Below are 22,295 nucleotides of genomic sequence, written 5' to 3'. Positions count from 1 at the left end.
TACAAAAGCATTTAACAGTTAAACAATACATTTATGAACCGTACTGATGCATCAGATAACCTATTTACAATAACATTGTCCTATTTGTGTTTCTTTTATGATCTCTTCCTAGGATGAATAACTTCCATGGTTGCACAACAAACTGGTAAGTACTGATTATGTGCATTTATATCTGTAATGTCTATAACAATGTTCACAGTGCTTAAGGCCTTGGGCCAGTGATGGATCTCCATCACAGTAACATACTGGTAATAATGATATATTATACATAAATTCCTCTGACTTGTAATCTGTTCTGTGTTTGAAAGTGTTGTCATCAGTTATGTCATTATTTTAACAAAAAAAAGCCCCCTTTCTCCTGACAATTTATCCACATTTACCAGGATATGTTCCAGCTGGCAAGATAGGATAGTAAAAATATAACTTATTCCAGACAATGCGAGGAAACGACACAAAGACACAAGGCCGCTATTTGAGTTTAAAACTTGTTTTGTTGTACACAGAGTATAGTACTATACGACACCATAAATGAACAAGATTTCAATGACATCTGGTAACTTTTCTTAAAAACCTCCAAAGCAACCAACCAAACAGAAGAAAGCCACCTTAAAAGTGTTGTTTTAGATTAAAATATACATGAATGCAAAGCATTTGTCCATCAGTTATTTATATTAGTCCTATACTCTTGGTGCAAAATAACAGGCACAAAGAAACAATTGAGGGAATATATTCCTCATTTGTATTACAGGGGTGGAATTTTATCATAACGGTAGTAATGGACCTCAAAGAGAAAGGTTGTCATGAGAAAATTTAAAGAAAATTTATATAAGCTGATGCTGTATTTTCAGAATTTTACTGCACACGATTAAAGTTTAGGTTAGTAAGTAATGAAAAGGTCACAATAGGCTTATTATTAGTGTAAACTTTAATGGTAACTTCTAGAAATGCCAAAATGAGAGTACGAATAAATCTTGAGGGCTGTATCATAACTAAACAAAGATCAATTACAGTTCTATTAAGTATTAGTATAAATATGAACTTATTCCCACTTACTACATTTTAACTTGTTTAGCTATTCTAATTTTATTAGAATCTATTCTGATTTACAATAAAGGAATATTCATATTTTGTTATGTATCATTCCTTTTAAATGTTTCATAAATTAGGTCTATTTTATATAACCATATGAAATGGAAAATGTTTTCAACTATAATGTATAAAAATCAATGGTTAGTGGTTTAAAAATATAGATTCATATTTGTATTGTTAATAGAATTAACACTGCTAAATATTAAAAGCACTGACCAGCTGCCCCATATTATGTAACACCATGTTACTGCCTGGATCAGAAAGATCAAATGCTAGTTGTTATTGCGGTGAAAACACTCACCTGATCCTTCTGCGTTGCACTGGAATCCGTCCCCGTAGAAGCCGGACCTACAGCGGCATGTGAATGACCCCTGAGTGTTGTAACAAAATGCTTCCTGGTGACACCTGCTTGGCTGACACTCGTCAATATCTGGGAGGAAACAGGAGGGTCCTCAGTCAATCCTTCCCTGCCCAGAAATGTGTAATTCAATCTGATTTTCTTATTGAAGTCTAAGTCTGAATTTATACAACCTTTCAACATGTTCAATGTCACCTAAAATTAGAGGGTTATCTTACTTTAATAAATAAACGCTTTAGAGTTGTGGTGTTTCTCCAAAACCTAACATGGTCGAAATACGAAAGGTAAGAAACAACAATCTTCACTGTTAAGCCCCCTCAAGAAACATTTAATCTGTTGTGTAATGGGAAGCATTTTCATGGTAAATGAAGAGGAAAAACAGAAACACAATTTCCTGTGCTCACAATGGTTCAAGTGCAGTAATGATAAAAAGCAATGCGAGACATCAGCAAATCTTATCTACGGATGTGTAACTGGTTCTCCACTTCCTGCCCTACACAGTTATCTGCAGGGCTGTGAGACCAGTTAACCAGGCTGGCTTTCCTTTCACATCTGGCCCCAAAGGAGTGTTTGTCCCAGTCGCAGGAGTCTTCCTAAGATTGTTTTCTCAAACTACTGGCCAGATAAAAGGTTGTCTACAGACCCAGATTGGAAACACTTGATTTTTAAGCACCATAAAAAAACTAGGGCTAGAAACTTAGCATTTGTCTGACTTTGACTCCATCATGAATGAAAAGTTATAACTGTGCTCTGACTATAAATCCATAAGTGTAGACCATGGGAAAAACTACAGTAAAGTGTAGGAAAATCAAGCTAAAATATGGATAGGTATATTTAACCATGATGCAAACCATGGCAAAGCAAAGAACCACAAGAAAAACCACAAGAAAACTGCCAAATGACCATTCAAATTTACTATGGTTAAACTAAAATGTAAATATGTAACTGTGTGGGTACCATTTGATTTTTACCATTGACTTTTTTTGCTAAATAAATAGATATAAATCAACCACTGCTCTAATCCAAATGGTTTTAATTAAAATGCAGCAAAAACATAAATCTTATTTTTCATCAAGTTTATTCCTATTTCAAAACCTGATTAAATCTTAATGCATTTATTTTTTCAACCCAGTAACTTTGATGCTGAAGTTTGTGATGCATCCAAACCAGTATTTTCAAATGTTTTATGATCTTGTGTAGCTAATAGATGTGTTCTCTGGGGTATCAGACCAATCTTGTGCTATGGTGGTCATGCAAAAGAGAATACATTTCCTGGGCAGTCTCTGCTTTTATCTTTGCCGCAGTATTTCATTTATAATGAATGTCCTGGCCTCTCAAAAGTACAGATCAAGTACTTTATAAAAAAGCACTGATAGAGCAAGATCGTTTGAACAGCACAATATTATGTAAAAAAGGCTCTGCTTTGCAACTTTGCAACACCAGAACAGGTTACAAACTTCATTAGGCTCCTCATTAGGTGTTTTGTCTTGTGCATAGCTTAAGGTGCCTAGTCAGCACATTGGTTTGAAGATCTTAGAGAATCTGTATCATTCCACTTGGCCAGAAGATCTTATCTACACCCATAAACTTAAATCTCGTCTCTCACTTTAGTCATATATCCTAAATTAAACCTTAAATCTAACCATGTTTAAGGGTAATACAGTTTAATGCACTGAAGTCATGTTTTCAGTTCCGTCTTTGGTTTCTGGCTCCAGATCTACACTCTGGCAGCCCACTGATCATCAGAGCAGAAGGGGATACATACCCCGACAGGTGCTGCCATCTCCCACGAAGCCGGGCAGACAGGAGCAGATGTAGGAGGACCCTCCAGTGTAGCTACACTGTGCCCGCTCTGCGATGTCGCATTCGTGCGTGCCAGCCTGGCAGTGGTCAATCGGCCGGTCCACCTCTGAAACGAAAGCCAACTTGCTACTGACCAGCCTTAGGGTTCATGTTTATTTGCAAATACTCTTCAGGTATCAAGTATTTGACTAAAGAAATGATCTTGTTCAAACATACCATCTTTCTGGTGAAATACTGAAGTTTTGTGACCATTCAAAATAAAGGGATAATTATACATTTCAATTGAAACTAATTAAAATATACTTTAAATACCTAATTAAAAAAACACTTTTATGGTTGTACCATTTTAATCTCCTATAGATTCAATTAATTCCCTGTCATGTCATAGCATGTCATAGCACTGTATGTTAGCAATCGATGTACACTGTTAATCGACTTAACGACTTAATCGACTTAATATTTTAAAGATTATATTCACCCAGATTCAGCTTTGAGGTCAGACCACCCAGTCAAACATTTGAACCTAGGTCTGCTAATAGGCCCTTGATATGCACAGGGGATATTCAATGTGTCTCCTGGATCAAATATGCATGAGAAGACAGAAAAGGTATGCTATTTTTATTTATGATGAAAATTACATTAATTAAAGTAATCGAGTGTTCTTTGTTAATTATGTTTTAATGAATACTGTACACCTGACCTTTAAGTCATCCAAAGATCAGCTGGAAGAAAATCAGCAACGAGTAATGGATCTTAGTCCCAATGAACCATCAACTAAATAAATGAATAAACTGGCAAATACTGCAGGCAACACAGTGCAATTTGAACTTCAGTGGCAAGAGTCAGCCAAAACGTTTGGATTGCTGCTCAACACATCAGCTCAATTTGATAAAATCCACTTAAACGGCAAGAGTCTCTGATGTCGATGAGAGGTGGTATTTAATTTTAAAAGACAAAGTAAGACTTACCGACACAGGTCTGCCCATCGCTGCCAAACTGATAGCCGTCGACACACTCGCAGCGGAAAGTGCCAGGCTGATTGTTGCAGACAGCGTTGTGCCCACAGCTTTGCGGTGTCTCCCTGCACTCATCAATGTCTATTATAAGGACATAAAATCAAACCCTTTTATGCTTTACCAGTTTGCTGTATACCACTGCATTGCATGTTTTTTGTCTCTTTTTTTCCTATCCTTTTCACCCCAATTGGAAAATCCACAGAAAAGATAATTCAGCCATCTGCTACTACTCAACAGGGACAAAAGCAAAGCCATGTTGTCAAAGCCATGCTCTCTGTATCACACTGCCAGCTCAGCCTACCCACAGTCCTGCTCTGACACCAATAGAGGATGTGATGCAGCTGGAACGGTTAACAATCTGAATCCAAGAACGCACAGGGAGGTACCAAGAATTGAGGATTACTCTTCATAAATAACATAAATGCTCAATAAGGTCAATGTTAATTTTCACTTCCCCCTTTTCTATGATGACAAGTGGAAAATGTCTTAAAAGGGGGTGGGGGGATATAATTAAAATTCGCGTTGCAGATGTTTTCTGAGATAATCTGTTTTCATTCTTTGTGTGTTTTGGAATGTGTTCCTTCATGCAAGTCAAAGGTCTTCAGCCCCATGCTGCAACAGACAAGGATCACCACAAAACCTTTCTTTGTGTTCCCAGCAAAGGAAGGCCATGATCCTTAATATTAATCTTTAAATTGGGTGGTTGCACTACCTGGAGCACCAGTTTGCATCATGGCTATGTGACTGGGATACCTCACAGGGCTGCTTGTCAGTGGCTGTAGGTTGGCTGTGAAGTCAGCCTGGGTTTCCTCAGGTTAGCATGCATGCATAAATATAAATGCATAAAGGTATGAATAAATAAATATAATAAGCAATTCTAAAATTTTTGTAAAGAAATGTGTCAAGTACTTCATTACATTTAACTGAACCATACTAAGCACTGTTAGCAGCCAGAATTGCGTAGAAACGTATAAAACCTGCAGCCCTGTGGCCCACTGGGGCCTTTAAAACATGTTGGGAGAAGTGTCCTGTTAATTTAAAACATCTAAAACTAAAATAATATTTCAGGCAAATTACCGTAACACGTGCGCCCGTCTCCACGGAATCCGGAGGCGCACTCGCAGGTGAACTGGTTGCCCTGGCCTGCGCGGCAGACAGCGTTGGTGTCGCAGCGGTGTGTCCCAGTGAAGCAGGCGTTCTCTTCCCCCTCATCCCCTGCACACAGCAACAACAACAGTTGTTTAGGGCCTTTGTACTTCCCACTTGTTTCAATCTACAGCATCTTTCCAAGGAACACAAGGAAATCTGCCCATTTCTGATCTGAACTTCCTTTGCAATGTGTCCGGCCCATTGCCATTTTAACTCTTTCAATGATGTCACACACCTTAGTTTTTTCTCCAATTCATGTATTTGTCAGTTTTGGAGAGATTGTGCTTCCTTGAGCACTCCTTGGCAGATCTTGATTTGTGTTGTGTGTGATTATGACGGTTTAAGATTCACAATGCATTTACCTGAAAGACTTATTTGATTTCTATCTTTTTACTTAATGCTCAATTTAAAAGGCAGATACACATCAGTCCAAGTATGACGCACTCTCCATGCTGCTCTACCAGAAACAAGTTGGCTTTAAAGCTTAAACTCTACCACATGACCCTGTGAGGAAAATAGCTCCATATGAATAAACAGTCTGCCCGCTTTCACTTTAAAACAAAAACACTCAAACCTCTCAACTGGCAGCTGTTTATCGAGCACTTTTAAGTCACAGTTAAGCCCGCGCAGTGCTCTTAAGTTTTTTGCACATGTTCTTCAAGGTAAACAACAACCATATTGGAGAAATATGTGATCCAGTCAGGTCAGAAATATGTATCCTCTCCCATTGATATTTAATTTCAGCCACTCACCACTGGAGAAACACTGTTATTCTCTCTTTCCCACACCTGATATTCTCACACACAACATTCACCTAACCCTGCTCCTCCGCACATCCCAATGTGGGAGATTCTAACTGCCCTGCTGTGATGCTGTTGCTCAAATCAGTACAGTGAATAGTAGAAATCTCTCTTACCCTTTGCCTCCCACCCCGTAAAAAAAATAAAAATACATTTGTAATGCTAGGCCACTGGTTGACCCCCTTTCTAAAGTCCCCCTCGTCTCCCCTTGAGTAACCCTTCCCCTCCCAACGTATCTTCTTGACCTCTCAGGAGTTACAAAAAAGCGCTCATGCTAGACGCAAGGGGAGAGAGGATAGAGGAGAGGGCTGGGTACCGTGGAGAGATCCGATCTTGTTGCTCATGGCGTAACGGATCAGGTTGTTCCCAGAGTCGTACATCACGAAGATCTGGCTCACGCTGAGCTGCTGTGTGGAGGGGATGGCTCTGGTGGCCTCGTCATGAGAGCAGCCCTGGAACGTGATGGTCTGCCTCCACTGGTAAGACCTGGTCTGAGTGTTGCCGTCCTTCAGAGTGATGGTATAACTCCGGGTGGAGGAGGAGGTGATCACTGGAAAAGAAACGAGACAATGGGCATCCTTCTGACTATCCTTTGCAATACAGCACCTCAAGGCACGTCATCTACAGGATGTGTGACTGTGAAAGGCCATGGCACAGAGCACACTTACTGTTGCTGCTGTAATGGTAGATCTCTGAGTAGGGCTCAATCTGCACAGTGGAGCCCTCCTGGATGTCGGGTAGTCTCCCCTCCAGCTCAGTGCTGACCACTAGGTGCTCGTGCTCATCGATGCCCTTGAACTCCTGCTTGATGCTCAGCCTCTCATTCCCAGGAAGGAAGATCACCTCAGCCTGCCTTGTAAACTCCCCTCCTACAGAGACAGAAACACAACAGGGAGAGAAATCAGCAGTAGGACTCCAAAGACCTAGTTAAAGCCTTGGTCTGGTTATTTTAACCAGCTTGAAGGGAAAGTGTACTTAAAATATAAAAATATAATGGAAAAGGATTAATAACTACCACATCATTTCTTTATTAGGATTAATATTACTTACCGTTTATTGGTTCTCTCACATTCTGGAGTTTAAAATTAAAAATGAAAAACATACGTGTGTGTTCTACTCATGTGACATCACTCTTTGAAAGCTATGCTCCTTTTTAACCCTTCCCTTGCCTCTCCACATGAAAATATGTATTTGCCATTCATGTAGGCTAGTCTAACTTCCGGAATCTCCATAATGAACAAATATGATATATTTTCCTTTATTATCATTACCTCTGATTTTTCCAACCTCCTAGCACCTATACTAGGTTTTAGTTGCCACTTTTTGGCAGTTGTACTGAATGCAGATCTGTTTAAATGCAATGCAGAGGTGCCATCACATGAGTGCTAAAGAAATCAAGTGGTAGCTACATATATTGAGAAATATGAATTCCCCTTAACAATATTATGATTCGAATACAGTCTTGACAGTGTTTTTTTATTTCGATTTTGAAACACAAAATAATTCCTTGCTTTTGATGTAGGATTTGGCCAGAGGTGTGTGTTGGACTTGATCATGGATGGGCAGCGCACTCACCAATGATGCTGAAGCCGTTTTCGTAGCCTGGTTGCTCCAGGGCAAAGGCCCAGCCGATGACACCTCCAAGGGAGGAGAGCGGCAGCAGGGCCGGGCCCAGGCTCTGGGGGATGGTGCTGATGGCCACGTAGGCCCGGCCATCGTTGGCCACCACGTAGGAGTGCAGGTCGTTGCCGTTGAACTCGATGGGGACCGGAGAGCTGCCCACGTACACACGACCGCTCACCTTCCCATTCATCCTCTGAGGTTTCCCTGTCAATTACAGCATCAGCAATCAGGAGACTACTACTTCCCCAGGCCTACTACTTTAATAGGTCACCAAGACTCTGAAACACTTCCTTTGGATGTATTAAACAGGTGTTTTGGCACATTAAAATTGGCTGAAACAAACCATCTCTTGGAAAAAGGGATGAGGGAGGGTGAATTAAGGGATTGGGAGGGAAGGGATGCGAGTTATTTTGTGCGGTTTCAAGTGCTTTGGTAAAAGCTATTTTTTCCTTCCAATTAAGTTAATAAAGACAGAAAGAGACAGCAGTGAAGCTTGACAACAGAGCTTTTTCAGTCAGTTCGTGCCTCGTCCCACAGAGGGAAAGAAAATATTTCAGAAAGGCCAGAGGCAATCTGGCCCTAATACGTTAAGGGTGATCTTTTGTTTTTTATTTTCCAGTTTAGTACAGTTTCCCACAGACATGTTTCCTATTACAAAGCCTTCAGTTGAAGCAACAAGCAGCCGGTGGTTCCTTATTTTGTTATTGTTTCGTATATGAAAGGAGCATTTTAGACCTGAGCCAATTAATTCCTTGTGTGCTAGAAAGGAATTGACAATTATATCCATTATAGAAATATCTAAGACATGGATCCTGGCTGTGCACAAAATGGACATTAAAAAAAAGATTTTAAGCAATCAGTTCTTCCTTTGCAATTTATTCTAAATCTGAATTTAGAAGTATACATTATTTGTAAATTAGGCAGTGTATCAAAGGTAGAGGGCAATTTATGCTGGATTTCTAAGGATCCTATAGGAAACAGTTTGATGATGAAATATCTACTATACCAGAACTGACTCTTGTTTGTAACCTTTCTTATGTATGTACAAACATTGGAAGCAATTTGTATCATTCACCTTTTGCAGATACTACTAATACTAATAAAGTTCACAGTTGGGCTGTCTCCAAAGGTTCGAACATTCAAAGGTTCGTTCGGTCTCCAGACAAGGTTCATCACGTGACAATCACATTGATTTGTTTCTATCTTGTTGATAGGAATTGACAATGTTTGAATACTGTAGCGCCACCACACCCAATAAAGGGTTAATGGCGTACAGGCAGTGTGGTGGGGAGGAGCGTAGGGAGAGGGCATCAAAGGTGGAGGGAGGCGGAAGAACGAGCTCATGTGTTGTTGCACCTGCAATCATGAGTTCCAAGAATCCTTGGAAACCCCAACAAGTGTTACAATACTAAACCACACTTCAGATGTCCCGCTATCTAAATTAAAACATTAGATTTGTATACTGCCCATTACTTAAATAAAAGTTGCTGGATATAACTAAGTTTGAGACTGTAATAAAAAGCCACTCAATTGCCACTGTAGTGTAAGCAGGCATTGGACCAGATTAAGTTAAGACAATGTATTTTGAAAATATACGATTACACTGATATAAAAAAAAAAAGTTTCTTCTGAAAGAGAATTGTCCCCCATTTGCCAGCATCCCAGCTACCACACAACTCAATTACATTGCTACAACATTGTGTACATATTTACTGCAAAGTGTGGAAATGTAAAACAAAACTAATGTTTTGACAAACATTTGCTGTTTGGATTTTTTAATGAATTTTTAAAGCTTAATGTAAATTTGCAACTGAAAATTGGTATATCACAGTTGAACAAGTATTTTCCGGGATCATTTAACCAACATAAGTTTAAATTATGTGTTATTTATTAGGCTTAACAGGTCAATTGCATATGATCCATACAACTCTGCAAGTTTGTTGCAGTTGACCCATTATTTTTATAGTAATAATAATATTATTATTATTTATTATTATTATACAGATATTAATAATAATAATAATAATAATCTGTATAATAATAATAATAATAATAATAATATATAATGTTGACACAAACTTTGAACTGTAGAAGGGAATCTTTGTATTATAGTTAACCCAAAGTTAAGGTTACTTTGTTTCAGTGCTTAGAATTTACTACTTTCAGTATGGTACTGAACACCGGGATATATCCATCATGGGGTTTACACCGATTCGCTATTTCTTGCAAGTAAAATCAATATAAAACGTGTGCTTCTAACAAATAAATAAAAACATGATCACTGTTTGAGATAACTTATTTTAAACTACAAGTGGATGTTTTGTTTATATGGATTACCTGTAAAAAAAAGTAGTCTGTTCATTCAAATCGATACAATAGTAGCTAATGCGACGACTTCGATAAAATATGCAAATTAGCACCAACGAAGCTTCTAAAATTTTCCCCTCGTGACAGCCCTAGTTCACAGTTAGTCAAGAAACTAATATATTTATGTACAAGATCCCAGATCCCTCGCTCCAGAATAATTTGCAATAGTTGACAGGCAGTACAGGACATACTTCTTAGATTCAGGTATGAAGGACATTTTGAAAACAATTTTCAGCATTTTTGAATTAAATTCATACAAGATCTGTAATTTAGAAGAATACATGAAAATGATAAGCACTTTTCAATAGTGGAGACTATCTGCAGTACCCTACCATTGCTGATAAGAGTGACATCAAAGTTTTGGACCCTAACAGTTTTGACGGTTATCTTCCATTGGTGCCAATTTAAGTGACCTTTGGAGATTTTTTACTAAGAGAATATTAACTTTAGAGATAGTCTAAATCCAAGTTTAGCAATGAAAGAAAAGTCACGTCAGAAAAGTCAGAAAAGGACAAATACAATAAAGCTGAGGTCCAATTATATCAGAGAAACAGTGATTCAGGAAAATGGCACGAAGACACGGGTCAGCGTGCAGGAAGGCCAGACGATTATGGGCTGTATCTTACCCTCTGCCAAGCACTGCTTGCCATTGCCATAGTAACCAGGCCTACAGTGACAACAGTAGCCATTGGGGTAGTCCCTGCAGTCGGCAAAGATGGAGCACTTCTGTCGGCTGTTGGCACATGTGTCTGAGTTGTAGGAAAAAACTTCAGAGAAAGATTAACAGTTTCAGCAAAGACTGAACTAATAAACATATGAAAACAGACCACGTCATATATGCACAGTGTTAATATAGCCAACGCTTGTATTTGAGACACAGATGCTCTAGGGCAGATTAAAACCATGTGTGACCTCGTGTCATGTCAGTTAAACATTGCCATCTGAATACTGTCGCCGAATCAACAGAAATGAGCACTGTAGCAGACAAAGCACTGTTTTCGAGAGCTTGGACCAACTGTCGTTTTAACTGAGCAAGGGACTTCACTACTGTCTGGATTGTCTGGAAACAGTGGGAAGTGTGCCTACATTAATGTTTACTGCTTTCATTTTTTAATTTGAAATATTTCATTATTTCATCCCTTGTCAAACATATATGGAGCTGGTAGTCAGTCCAACTCAGTCCAACCTCTAAAGCTAAAGCTTACTGTTGGCGTCTATGTCAAGGTCTCCGTCCACAATGACAACACTGCGGTCTTCTGGTGGGTACAGTGGCTGCTGGACGTGACCGTCGGGGGGGTACACAGGCGGCTCAAACTGGACTGGCTGGATGGGAATGGGCTCTGCATAGGGCTCAACTGGAAGGTGGTCTCCAGTGACTTCCTGCCCAGGATTTGGCTCGGGCTCCTCGTACACTGCAGGGCGCTGCTCCTCCGCTGGCTGCTGTGGGGGGTAAGGCTCATAGGGCGGGTATTCCACTACTTGCTGCTGCCCCTCACGCCCATACCCTGGGTTCACAACCCGCTCAGGGGCCTCATCATCATAGCCCCCGTGGCTCTTCTCCCGAGGGGCTTCGGCGGGTATCCCAGTCACTTCCCCCGGAGCCACAGCACTGAAGTACGGAGAGGTCCCGATCTCGTACACCCACACCCCTCGCTTGCCGGAATTGGTGTGCCTGGAAGAAGTAGAATCTGTCTTATGAAGTTAAACATATTTCAAATATTGATTTGGTAAAATGCATAAGCTTATGGGAATTGCACCTAAAAGTAAAATACTTGTGCTGTTTACAGTAGACTTAGCAACCAAAATGTATCATTATGTAGCAGTATAAGTTATAGATATAAAACACAAAACACTCAGAATAGTCTATTTGTTTTTGTCTGATATGTTCAAATAAATATTTGACTTAATTATTTAGAACATTTTGTCAATGGTATGAAATAAATATTTGCTCATAACAAATTATAATAATATTCAAATAATCAAGACCTAAGAGCTAATATGTAAAGATTAAAGAGAGCCAAAAGGTTGGAAGAAACCACAATTGAAAGGGCAGGTCAGGTCTACAATACTGACAGTGAGGAGGTGCCTTACTCAAAGAGCTCTCTTATAGAGTCTTCATTGTCAGAGGTGATGGAGTAGACCGGCCCCTGTCGAGTTCCCCAGATTAAGTACTTCTCCAGTCCTTTGCTGAAGGCAGCCCTGGCAGGTTGCTCTGCATCAGCTCCTTTGGGTCGAGTGGAAGTGAAGTGCAGTCCATCCCTTGGATATAGCAAAATGGCATAGGAAGACTTGTCTCCAGATGCCAATACCACCTGGAATGTGTTTTTCTGTGAAAGTCAAACAAATGCAACTTGGTCAAGAGGAATGTAAGATCTAAGCAATACCTTATTGTATGAATATCAAGAAGGTTCAAAATGAGTGGCCAACCTTGTTTGCTTAATTTCTAGATGCTTATTGAACCTACGACTTTGGTGAGACTGCTTTTGAGAATCAATGAATAAATATACAAAAGTTACCTTATCTGCTGTGAGGAGGAAGTCCCACTACGCTTCCCATCAAGAGGGACCTTCTCAAAGTAGCAAATCACCATTTGTGAAGCTGGAGGTCAGGTAAGGATTAACCTCCAAAGGTAATGTTGTTTATTCCTCTTCAGGGAGGCAGGGTTATGGTAAATGGGAAGGCTGTGTCAGCTTTTCAACTAGCACAACTCTCATAATATCTTGTAGAAACCTTGCCATGAGGCAGACCGCCTACAAAACCCTGAACCACAAGAAGGAGTGTTGCATAGTTCATCTAATGAGGCAACATGGAATGAAGGCCAGAATGTTGCTTGGCCCCAGGTCCTGCTCCTGCACCTGCTCCTTCGCTAAGCAGATAGGGTCTGTTACCTAATGTGCCAGGTGTTGTCTAGAAAGGGCTCATGCTGGTTAGACTTCTGCCTTGGCAAGGTCCTATCCAGGTAGATTAGTAGTGCCTGGACAGGGCAGGGGGTTTGCTGCCTGTGACTTTTTTCTAGAAGAGTCTCTAATATCACAGGATGGTTAATGTGAAACGAAAAGACCCCTTTTGGTAAGAAGGCTAAACTAAACTGTAAGTAGTCACCTGAGAAAGCCATGCAGGCTTCAAAAAATGTACAGTTCATGAAGTTCACTGATCTTTCTAACAGATGTGATGGCTTACAGGAATGCCACTTTTAGTGACAGTGGGCATGAATCTCAGAGCCTCAAAACTGGATCATTGCCCTCAGGACTACTTCCAGAAATCAAGTGGAATACAGTCCACTTGTATGAATATTGTGACCTCATTGTGGGAGCTCTAGCAGACTGAAGCGTGCATCTCCACCACTGCATTGCAAGGTCTAGACAGGACAGGTGGTTCTCTTCAGTGGCCGGTTTATCAACATGTTTGTCTTCCCAGTCCAGTAAAGTGCTGTTGTTGTTTTTAGGATGGGATCTAATCTCTTCAGTCTTCACTGTATGACAGAAATGTTTACTGATCTCCTCAATGAACCTTGGAGAAACACTAAGAGACGTGCATACAGGTATAATAGGTGAGAGCAGGAGACAGGAGAAGTGAAGCAGTGGGAGTGCATTTTCATTGACACAAAAGTTTATGACAACTGAGAAGACAACACAACACTTGCTTGTATGTGCAAGTGTGCTTGCCAACAAGAAGGGGTATACTTGTTTACAATTAAGCAACAGCCCCTGAAAAGAAGCTAGGTGCTGATTCTGCAGCAGGTAAGCAGCTTAGCCCAAGCCTCACCTTGTTGTCCAGTTGATCGCCTCTCCTGGGCTCCTGATAGGCTGCCACGTCCTGCCAGGTGACCACGACAGCATGTGTGGGGATGAACTCGTCATCCTCGGGGAAGGCCCTGCTAATGTGCTGTGCGGCCAGCTGCAGAGTGTCTGGGCTGGAGTCCTGACGCAGGTACACTTTCCCAACCCCGTCGCTGGTGTCCAGATCTGCCAGAAACAATGCGATGGTGCCAAAACTTGGTGGAAAACTAGTCAAAAGACTGCTCTCCTCCTCAGGCTGCTTGGTGGCAATGAACCCATTGGTGTTAATCTGAAAACAATGAAGTGCAAGGTATAGGTAAAACACACACGGTACTAGTTTTTGAGATTGTTTTAGGAAAATTTAAGAATAGAGCAAATTCTGCTAGAAGAAAGTCCTCCATTAGGTTTGGTAACAACACAAAAATGATATCTAAAACAGAACAGAGAAGGCAGGTAAACGGACATTGGTGATTTGTTCACAGATATAACATGAGCCTTGGCAATGTTGCCTTGACTTCTCTTCCCTTTGGACTTTTATTTAATGTGAATAGCACTTTGAATAGGACTTTTTAAGAAAAACACAAATCACTCCTTAAACACACACATTAACAATAAACTAAAACCCAAATGATTGTAATTACTTAAAGGTCTCCTATGTGTTAATTACAGGTGGTTTTATTTTTATTATAAGCTAACATGCTTACAAGGACATCCTCACTACATCCATCTGAGAAGAGGCAAAACTACCAATAAGTTTTAGGAGAAGATATACTGAAGCCATTCTTGTGATCCCACACACAAAGCATAACACAAACATGAAAGTAGTCAAGTAGTGTATTCCCATTAACTTCACAGGTAATGCCCTCTTCCTGAACTGTTTCCTTCACATCCAGTCCCCCCCCCCGTTTGATTAAACAGACATCCTGGGCACAAGACTTATTAAAAGCCCTGTGGAAAGATTCAGACATCTAGACCTATAACCAGCAAAAACACAATACTCAAATATACAGATTTAACTACTGAGGCATTTATTGGGAAAACAAATAGATTTAATAGAAGTAACTCCAAAGTGAAGAAATTGTTTCATAGTCAAGGTTTTTTATGCTCAACCTGAGAATCATGATAGTAAATATTAATGTACACTTGGATTTGAAAGTGTGATGGTGACAGGAAGTCAATGTTCAACTGTCACTATACTGAAAATTATCAAACAGCCATGAATACTTTTGACTACTATTGTGCATACAACTGCATCATCTGTAGTTTAAAAAACATTTCTAGTTGTCTGTAGAATGGGTAGAATAGTTCACTGAAGTGGTTACATTACTCTATAAGTATACTACAGTTTTTACTTTAAACTGTGCATAAAAGACGCATCATATACTTAGAGAAAATATTAATTTGGCATTTTCGCTGACACTGCATATGTGTACTTTGTCCTTTCTTTCATTTTTGTGTGCAATCAATGAGAGACTGATCTTACACTTTCTGTTAAAAGCCAAAGCTACACAAATCTAAACCGTGAACCGTGTCTCGCAGCCCACAGGAAGCTGGACCCAGTGATCATTCCTCAAACCTTCAAAGAGTTCACTGCAGGTCTGTGAAGCGAATTAAGAGTGCGTGTAGCATTGCCCACCCCCTCCCACTGGGCACTCTTTGGCTTCAGGCACTGACTTTATTTTTTCTGAATGTGAAGCAATCAACATGGACTAATATCTTTCAGCAAAGGATCGCAGCCAAGCTCGAGGAAGTGCACAATGTAGGGCTGGTCTACAGCAGAGAAATATTTCTATTCTAACAGCAAAATTCCAGTCAGGAGGGCTGACTCAATCACCTTTCCTCACAGTTTCTCCCTGCCATGCTCCTAACAATGTCAAGTTGTTGCTATCAACAGGAACAGAGGAATCACAGTATAGCAAGCAAAGTCAGGAGCAGGGCAGTTATTCACACAACCACTTGCTATTTTTGAACTCTCTTTCTGCAAAACAAACTAAGCTCAACATGTTTTTGTTTTCTAAATGATGTTGGGTCTAGACTTAAAAAAAAAAAAAACCTCTCTAATCGCAAATGACAAACTTGTGCACATTCTCAGTTAATTTAAATATCAGAAGCTACTTTCTGGAAATAAAAATAATCATAATACAATAACATAGCATGACCTATTGGATTTTATTTTGCAATTAAAGGGTAGGTCAAGATTTGTTTTTGTCTAAGCCTTAAAGAGATTCTCTTACTTTTCTTACATTTGTTAAGCTGTTGCACAAAACAAAAAAAAATGCTGTTCACTCTTAACTTGAAAGAATGGTAGGATTTTGCACTCTAAGCTTCACTTCCAAGTAAAAGAATGCCAAATAAGAGAAGACATTTGGTCCATTTAAGCTCACTATTTCACCCTAAGGCCTAGATGTTCAAAACACAGGTGATGATTTTACAGGATTTGCAAACGCCCAGAACATGAGATTTCCAATTTAAGCGGAACAAAGTGAGAAACCTGTCTGGAATGATGTAAAGACTAATTGAGACATAGCTTGTGGCAAAGCACCTTCTTAAGTTATCTAAAATGACAATGTGTGTACTTTTAAATGAGCAAACTCGGTGGGGCCCTTTTAACCATTTTATGTGGGAACAACAACAAAAACCTTTGAAAGGCTTATAGCAACTTATTTTATCGTTGTGTGGGTACAATATGAATATTCAATATCAACATATTGTAAGTAATCAGACATAAAAATAAATAGAGCCCAACTGAGAAAATAATTCAGTTCACCGAGTAGCTGAGAGCTCCTACTGGAACAAAAACCAGAAGACACCAGACCTACGGAACTGGAGTCTGATAGCACAGGTCAACTGTAACCTTGATCAGAAACGGCATGCCGTGTACCATTATTACATCATAGAGACTGTGCAGACAAAACAACCCCTGAAAATGAGAAAACGGTCATGCTTGAGTAATGAAATCAAAATCAAAATATTCCATTTAAGTAAACTCTACAGTGTTATATGCTATATACGCTATAGTGTGGCACAAATTACTCGAGATAATAGGCCATTCTGCACCATCTTTAGTAACTCAACTAGCTTTGTGGTTGGAGTAGAGTTAGACTGTGTCTTGGACTGTGTCTTAGCCAGTTGTGGAAACTGTCTATATCTTCTGTGAGTTAAAAATAAAATAAATAAATAAAAATAAAATAAAAAGTAATTGCAGTAGGTCAATTAAGCATACAAATACAAATTTAAACAAGCCCCGTTTAATTGCAAGTGATGGTGGTTTTCAACTGCACAGAGCCATCTGGCAAACAGAATAGACACACTAGGGGACACATTTGTACACAAGACTGGCGGGTGGGCCTATATTATTATTTAATCCATGCTTTTGTCTCTTTGAGGACTAAGGACAAGTCACAGTCTTTTCAACAGGCAGACAGTTTATCTTCTAGCGTCTACAGATTATCAGGGCAGTGGGGTCTCGTTGCTTTGGTGAAGCTTTGTGTTTGCTGAAGTGAAATAAATTGTGGCTGGCAGAACAATTATATAGTTAAAGAAACTTTCATAACCTGCCTTCAACTAGCTATGCAAGGTTTTACTGGCAATGGTAAGTGCAGAACAGAGTTGATTTTTCAATATTGTATCCTCCCCCAGTATTCTCACTAGTTTCAAATGTTTAGCTTTGTAATGTATTTAATAATTGACATTGAGAATTCTTCTGCTTGAGGAACAGAAAGAGTTTAGCGATACATCTTGAGCAGAAGGTGGTTCAACTGCATCACCACGTCACTACAGAGCAAGGGGAATCACAAAAAACTGCAATAATGAACACTGCATGAAAATAGCGAGAGTGCCCACAAGAACCAGCCTTTAAATCGGTGGAAAATGAATCGTGAATAATCACAAACCCCCCAGGATCAGATGGCTTGCATCCACACTCTGATTAATAGGGCTGATAAACCGGAGACAAACTGGCTAGAGTTTAGTCTCTGTTTAATTCTGCCGTAAACAAAAAGCACCTACAGGCATAGTTTTGAGACAAGGGAAGAGCTTCCTAGGTTTGTGACTGTTGTCCCTCTTGGACATGACATTTAGGGACATTTTGTAGATTTTCCCTGTGTTTTTTTGTTGTCACTTGCCTGTAAACCACAAAAATGTAATCAAACCAGGCCCTTAGTAAATTAATTTTTCAATCGCTGGGAGTGGGGAACCTGCTGGGCCTTCCAAGAATGAAACATATGCTCACTCACTTAAAGCACAGTTCAGACTAAACAACGCGCCTGTTATTAGTATTAGTGAACTTTAAGAACACCAACTTAGGCAATGTTTAGCCTGACAGGAAGGCAGAAAAACCATACATGCGTGTTTATGTGTTTGTATAAAAAAAAAATCCCAGCTCAAACTGTAACAATTCCCACTAGGGAATATTTGTTGATGGCAAACTAAACCAACTACAAATCATTTTACAAGCAAATGCTCTACCTTACAGTAATGAGGGACAGCTGCTGCAAGTGGGACAATTTAAATAGTGAACATTTCCACAATTTCTTCACAGCTGAGATGTATAATAATACATCTGGGCACATCTGGACACAGTCTACAGACCCCTCGAAATGCATCAGCCTTATGATTTTGTATGTGCAGGAAAACACACTGAGATTCCTAAACCATTACATTAGATCTGACTTTTAGCAACACATGGATGGTGCCTTCATTATTTAGTTATGTAATGCTATATGTATGTATGTGTTATTAATCTAGGTTTATTTGTTATAACATGGATTGACAGACCCTAGCTGTTGCATTGAATTGATAATACTGTCAGTTGTTTATTAATAGCCTCCTTTAAGATAAACATCTCTTAGTCTCTTAGTTCAAATTGCTCACAAATGTCTCGGTTGCCTTCCTGTGTGCACAGTACTGTTAATACAGTGATTGGTATGTAACTGAAGAATGGCCTTAATCTTGTCACTCCTCCAGCTCAACTTTTTCCTTTGACCTCTACTTTGACGCAATCCGGTGCAGGACCTTTTGCGGTGGTGCAGGACCTTTTGCGGTGGTGCTTTTCATCAAAAATACATATAAAAAGGTGCTCTACCAATTGAGAGCAAGACTAAGGGGTAAGTAGAGCGAAATTAATCGAGCAATGGAGAGACAGACCTAAATCGGAGAGCCTAATGCATAAGACTGGGGGGCTTGGAGTAGCTTGACTCCAACAGTTGACTGAGCAAAAGTTGAGAAAACAATGTTTGGAACTACCCATTAGGTATAATGACACCCAATGGGCAACTGTAGTTAAGGCTTTAATTGAAAACACCACTCCTAATAAACACCCCATGATGCAACCTGCACCTTAAAAGAATAATGCCAGACAATTCCCTCTTTTCATTAAAACATTGATAGCAGCAGTGGTGGATTCCATTCACTGGACAGGAGGATCACAAATCCAAGCCACAGGGCTCTCCAGTTTAGTGTTATCTGAAATGAATAACCTTACAGAGAAAAAAGCCCAATTTGCCTGCAGAAAGAATTTACCCCTAGCCCACCCCCCACCACAATGCTCCAGACCCTCCCTCTTCCCAGGGGCGCTCTGTAGTCCTGTAGCGGAATGAGCAATATGAAACCCAGCTGTTGGACTTGAAAGACAAAACCCGCAGTAGAAAATAAAAAACCTCAACCTGAACTTTAGGAAAGCTGGAGGACACAGGGGCTGTGCTAACATCTGCTGAAGCGCTGCTACGGACACAGCTGTCCAGGGGAAACCCTCAGGGATATCACTGGAATTCTGCAATGCGAACCTGGCGTCTCCAGAGCCGTCAATCCTGCCCTCAATAAAACATCGGAAACGACTCAAGAGGGAACCGGCAAAGCACACAAAAAATAAAAAAACACATTCTCCCACCCTCCCTGGGCCTCAAACCGTAACATTTATGAAGTCCTTACAATATATTGTTTTGGGCAAAGGAGCAAAGGTAAGGCAGATAACACAGATTTTTACAGCAGACATCATGAATACTTAATGTAACTACTTAATTGGGGGAAAATTGGTTAAGTTGAGTTATGTGTAACCGACTGCTCAAAATGATGTATCCTGGATCATGTAGATTGACAACTACATACCAGGTCACACACACATTACTATACATTTAATTTCAGAAGCCACACTTGCAGAACTTAAAATGCCACGGTTTGCTATCAGAGGATCTTGGCTGTAGGATTTAATAAGCATAGAGCAATATCTGAACTTGCTTATAATACTTTTCTTTTTGGTTTGCATCAAATCAAAATGGATCTTAAATGTGTTTTCTGGGAATGGTATGTTGCTTCTGTGATTGTGAGTTTTGGCCAAGCAAAGATGAAGGGGAAAAGGGTTACCTTCTTATCTAACTCATCTGGTTAATTTAAGGTAGTGGCTCAGATTGTAGGCTTTTACCTGGATGTTTTTTTCTGAATTAGTCTTAAATCTGAAAACATCCCTGACTTGGTAGAAGATTGTAGATGTATGCATGCACAGTGGTCATTGATTCAAAACGCAATAATAAAGAACAGGAACTGGTGAAAGTAAACTGACTTACTGACTTAATAGCTTTAGGTTTCCTGTTTCTTTCCCCCAATTATTTGTTCCCTGAAATAAGATATGATCCATCGTTCCTCTATGTCATGACACAGTGAATACATTTAGTGAGTCCTGTAATATCTGAAATATGTGGTTGGTGTTTTAACGAATATTCACTTTAATAAACTTGTCTGTTCCCAACTTGTGGTTAGCTGTAAATCACTTGTAATGAAGCATTTGTTTGATAAAACCAGTTTTCCACCAACATATATAGCTGATCATGATCATATATTTAAAAGCACACAATTTCACCTGATATTTATTGCTACTGGGAAGAAAAAAAAAAGTTCCACGCCTAAAAACGCCTAAATAAAGGATAATAAATGATAAATAACATGGAAAACAAATATGCCTATTGGTTACTGAAGTTGCTGCAGAGTTCAGAGGGAGACACATGAAACTCTTGACAGTGTACAAATCCCCAAAGCTTGGGATAACAGCATAATGGATTTGTTGCCCAGAGAGACAAAAGTATGAATCTGGGGTCTGACTATATACATGATGGCATGTGATAAGGCAGACCATTACAATATAGAAACTACTCTAAGACACGTGTCCTGGGAATTAATTACAAAAGTTGCTTTAATCTCCAATAATGACAGTCCATGCCCACATAGTAGTGCTTTGTGCAATCACATACAGGATGCTTCAGTGGGAAAGGAAGCCACTGAGGAAGGGAAATGATGGAAAAACACTTTGGCCCGAGACAGCCAGGGGAGAAGCACAAAGAGTCTGGAATAAGGGTCTCTAATCGGTCAATAATGTGGACGTGAGAGTCTGGAGGAAAGAGGGTGGTTAGAATAGCAGTATTTCTAGGTGCCATTATTTGAATTCACTTTGGGGCATTGTGGGAAACAGTGTGTGGGAAAAAGAGGCTCCCCTGACATGGTTGCATGTGCAATCTATGCCAAGTCAAGTTGAGCGACTTCTATATTATGAGTTCATGTAAGCATCTAAATAAATTCTGGCACCAGAGTTAATTTTTGGAAGACTATGTACAGGCTTTTGCAGACACATTCAGTAACCTGTAGTTTATCTGCAGTTAAAATTGTGGAATAAGTACTGCATGGTAATATAGGACTTTGAAAGACAACTTAAATCCACGGATTGACCTTTTATGCAGTAAGAATCATTGCCAGTAGTATATTAACACTTGTTATGAGAACACTGCAATGGAGCTTAAACAGGCCATTCACACTATTTAGGACAATACTTCACTGGAAACACATTTCTATTTTAGGAATAAGGGGGTCAGCTTACATTCTGTACAACAGGCAAGCTGTGTGTCAAACTGTCTGCCTATTCTCCGGCTATTATGCTAAGTCAGCTAGGCATAATTGGTGGACAATAAAAGAAAAAATAAACTTATTTGGCCTTGTTTCAAAAGATGAGCAAGAGAATGAAAGTCTGCTGAAGAAAAGAGTTCAAATGTTGACAACCAAGGCCATGTCAAATAACTGCCACGCACATTTTGCAAGTTATTCAAAATAAGCCTCAAAATGTATTTTGAGAATTCCGAAAATTACCTTTACATCCAACTGATGTAACTAACTTACATGTTAAAAATATCAAAATGTTTTTCTCCCACTTTTAACTGAACACTCCAAAGTGATGGGAGGGGTACAAACCCTGTTCTCAGCTGCGGTTCATATACAGTATTAGACCAGCTGAAGTCCCTACAATACATTTCAGGTGGGAACTCAGCAGCTG

General features: G+C 39.7%; 1 protein-coding gene across 1 annotated transcript in view; it reads right to left on the bottom strand.

Annotated features, from left to right (window-relative positions):
- nid1a (nidogen 1a) overlaps window positions 1-22,295 on the bottom strand; it is a 40,358-nt gene that overhangs the window by 16,269 nt on the left and 1,794 nt on the right. The window contains exons 2-12 of the mRNA XM_066696452.1: window positions 13,971-14,273; window positions 12,297-12,532; window positions 11,411-11,877; window positions 10,832-10,972; window positions 7,791-8,042; window positions 6,884-7,084; window positions 6,532-6,765; window positions 5,344-5,481; window positions 4,219-4,347; window positions 3,213-3,356; window positions 1,391-1,519 (exon numbers count right to left, since the gene is read on the bottom strand). Of these exons, the coding sequence (XP_066552549.1) occupies window positions 1,391-1,519; window positions 3,213-3,356; window positions 4,219-4,347; window positions 5,344-5,481; window positions 6,532-6,765; window positions 6,884-7,084; window positions 7,791-8,042; window positions 10,832-10,972; window positions 11,411-11,877; window positions 12,297-12,532; window positions 13,971-14,273 (2,374 nt within the window). The remainder of the gene's footprint in view (window positions 1-1,390; window positions 1,520-3,212; window positions 3,357-4,218; window positions 4,348-5,343; window positions 5,482-6,531; window positions 6,766-6,883; window positions 7,085-7,790; window positions 8,043-10,831; window positions 10,973-11,410; window positions 11,878-12,296; window positions 12,533-13,970; window positions 14,274-22,295) is intronic.

Source organism: Amia ocellicauda, chromosome 23 (assembly GCF_036373705.1).
Source record: "Amia ocellicauda isolate fAmiCal2 chromosome 23, fAmiCal2.hap1, whole genome shotgun sequence".
Classification (NCBI taxonomy): Eukaryota; Metazoa; Chordata; class Actinopteri; order Amiiformes; family Amiidae; genus Amia; species Amia ocellicauda.
The sequence above is the reverse complement of the archived record's forward strand: the minus strand, read 5'-3'. Positions and strand labels throughout refer to the sequence as shown.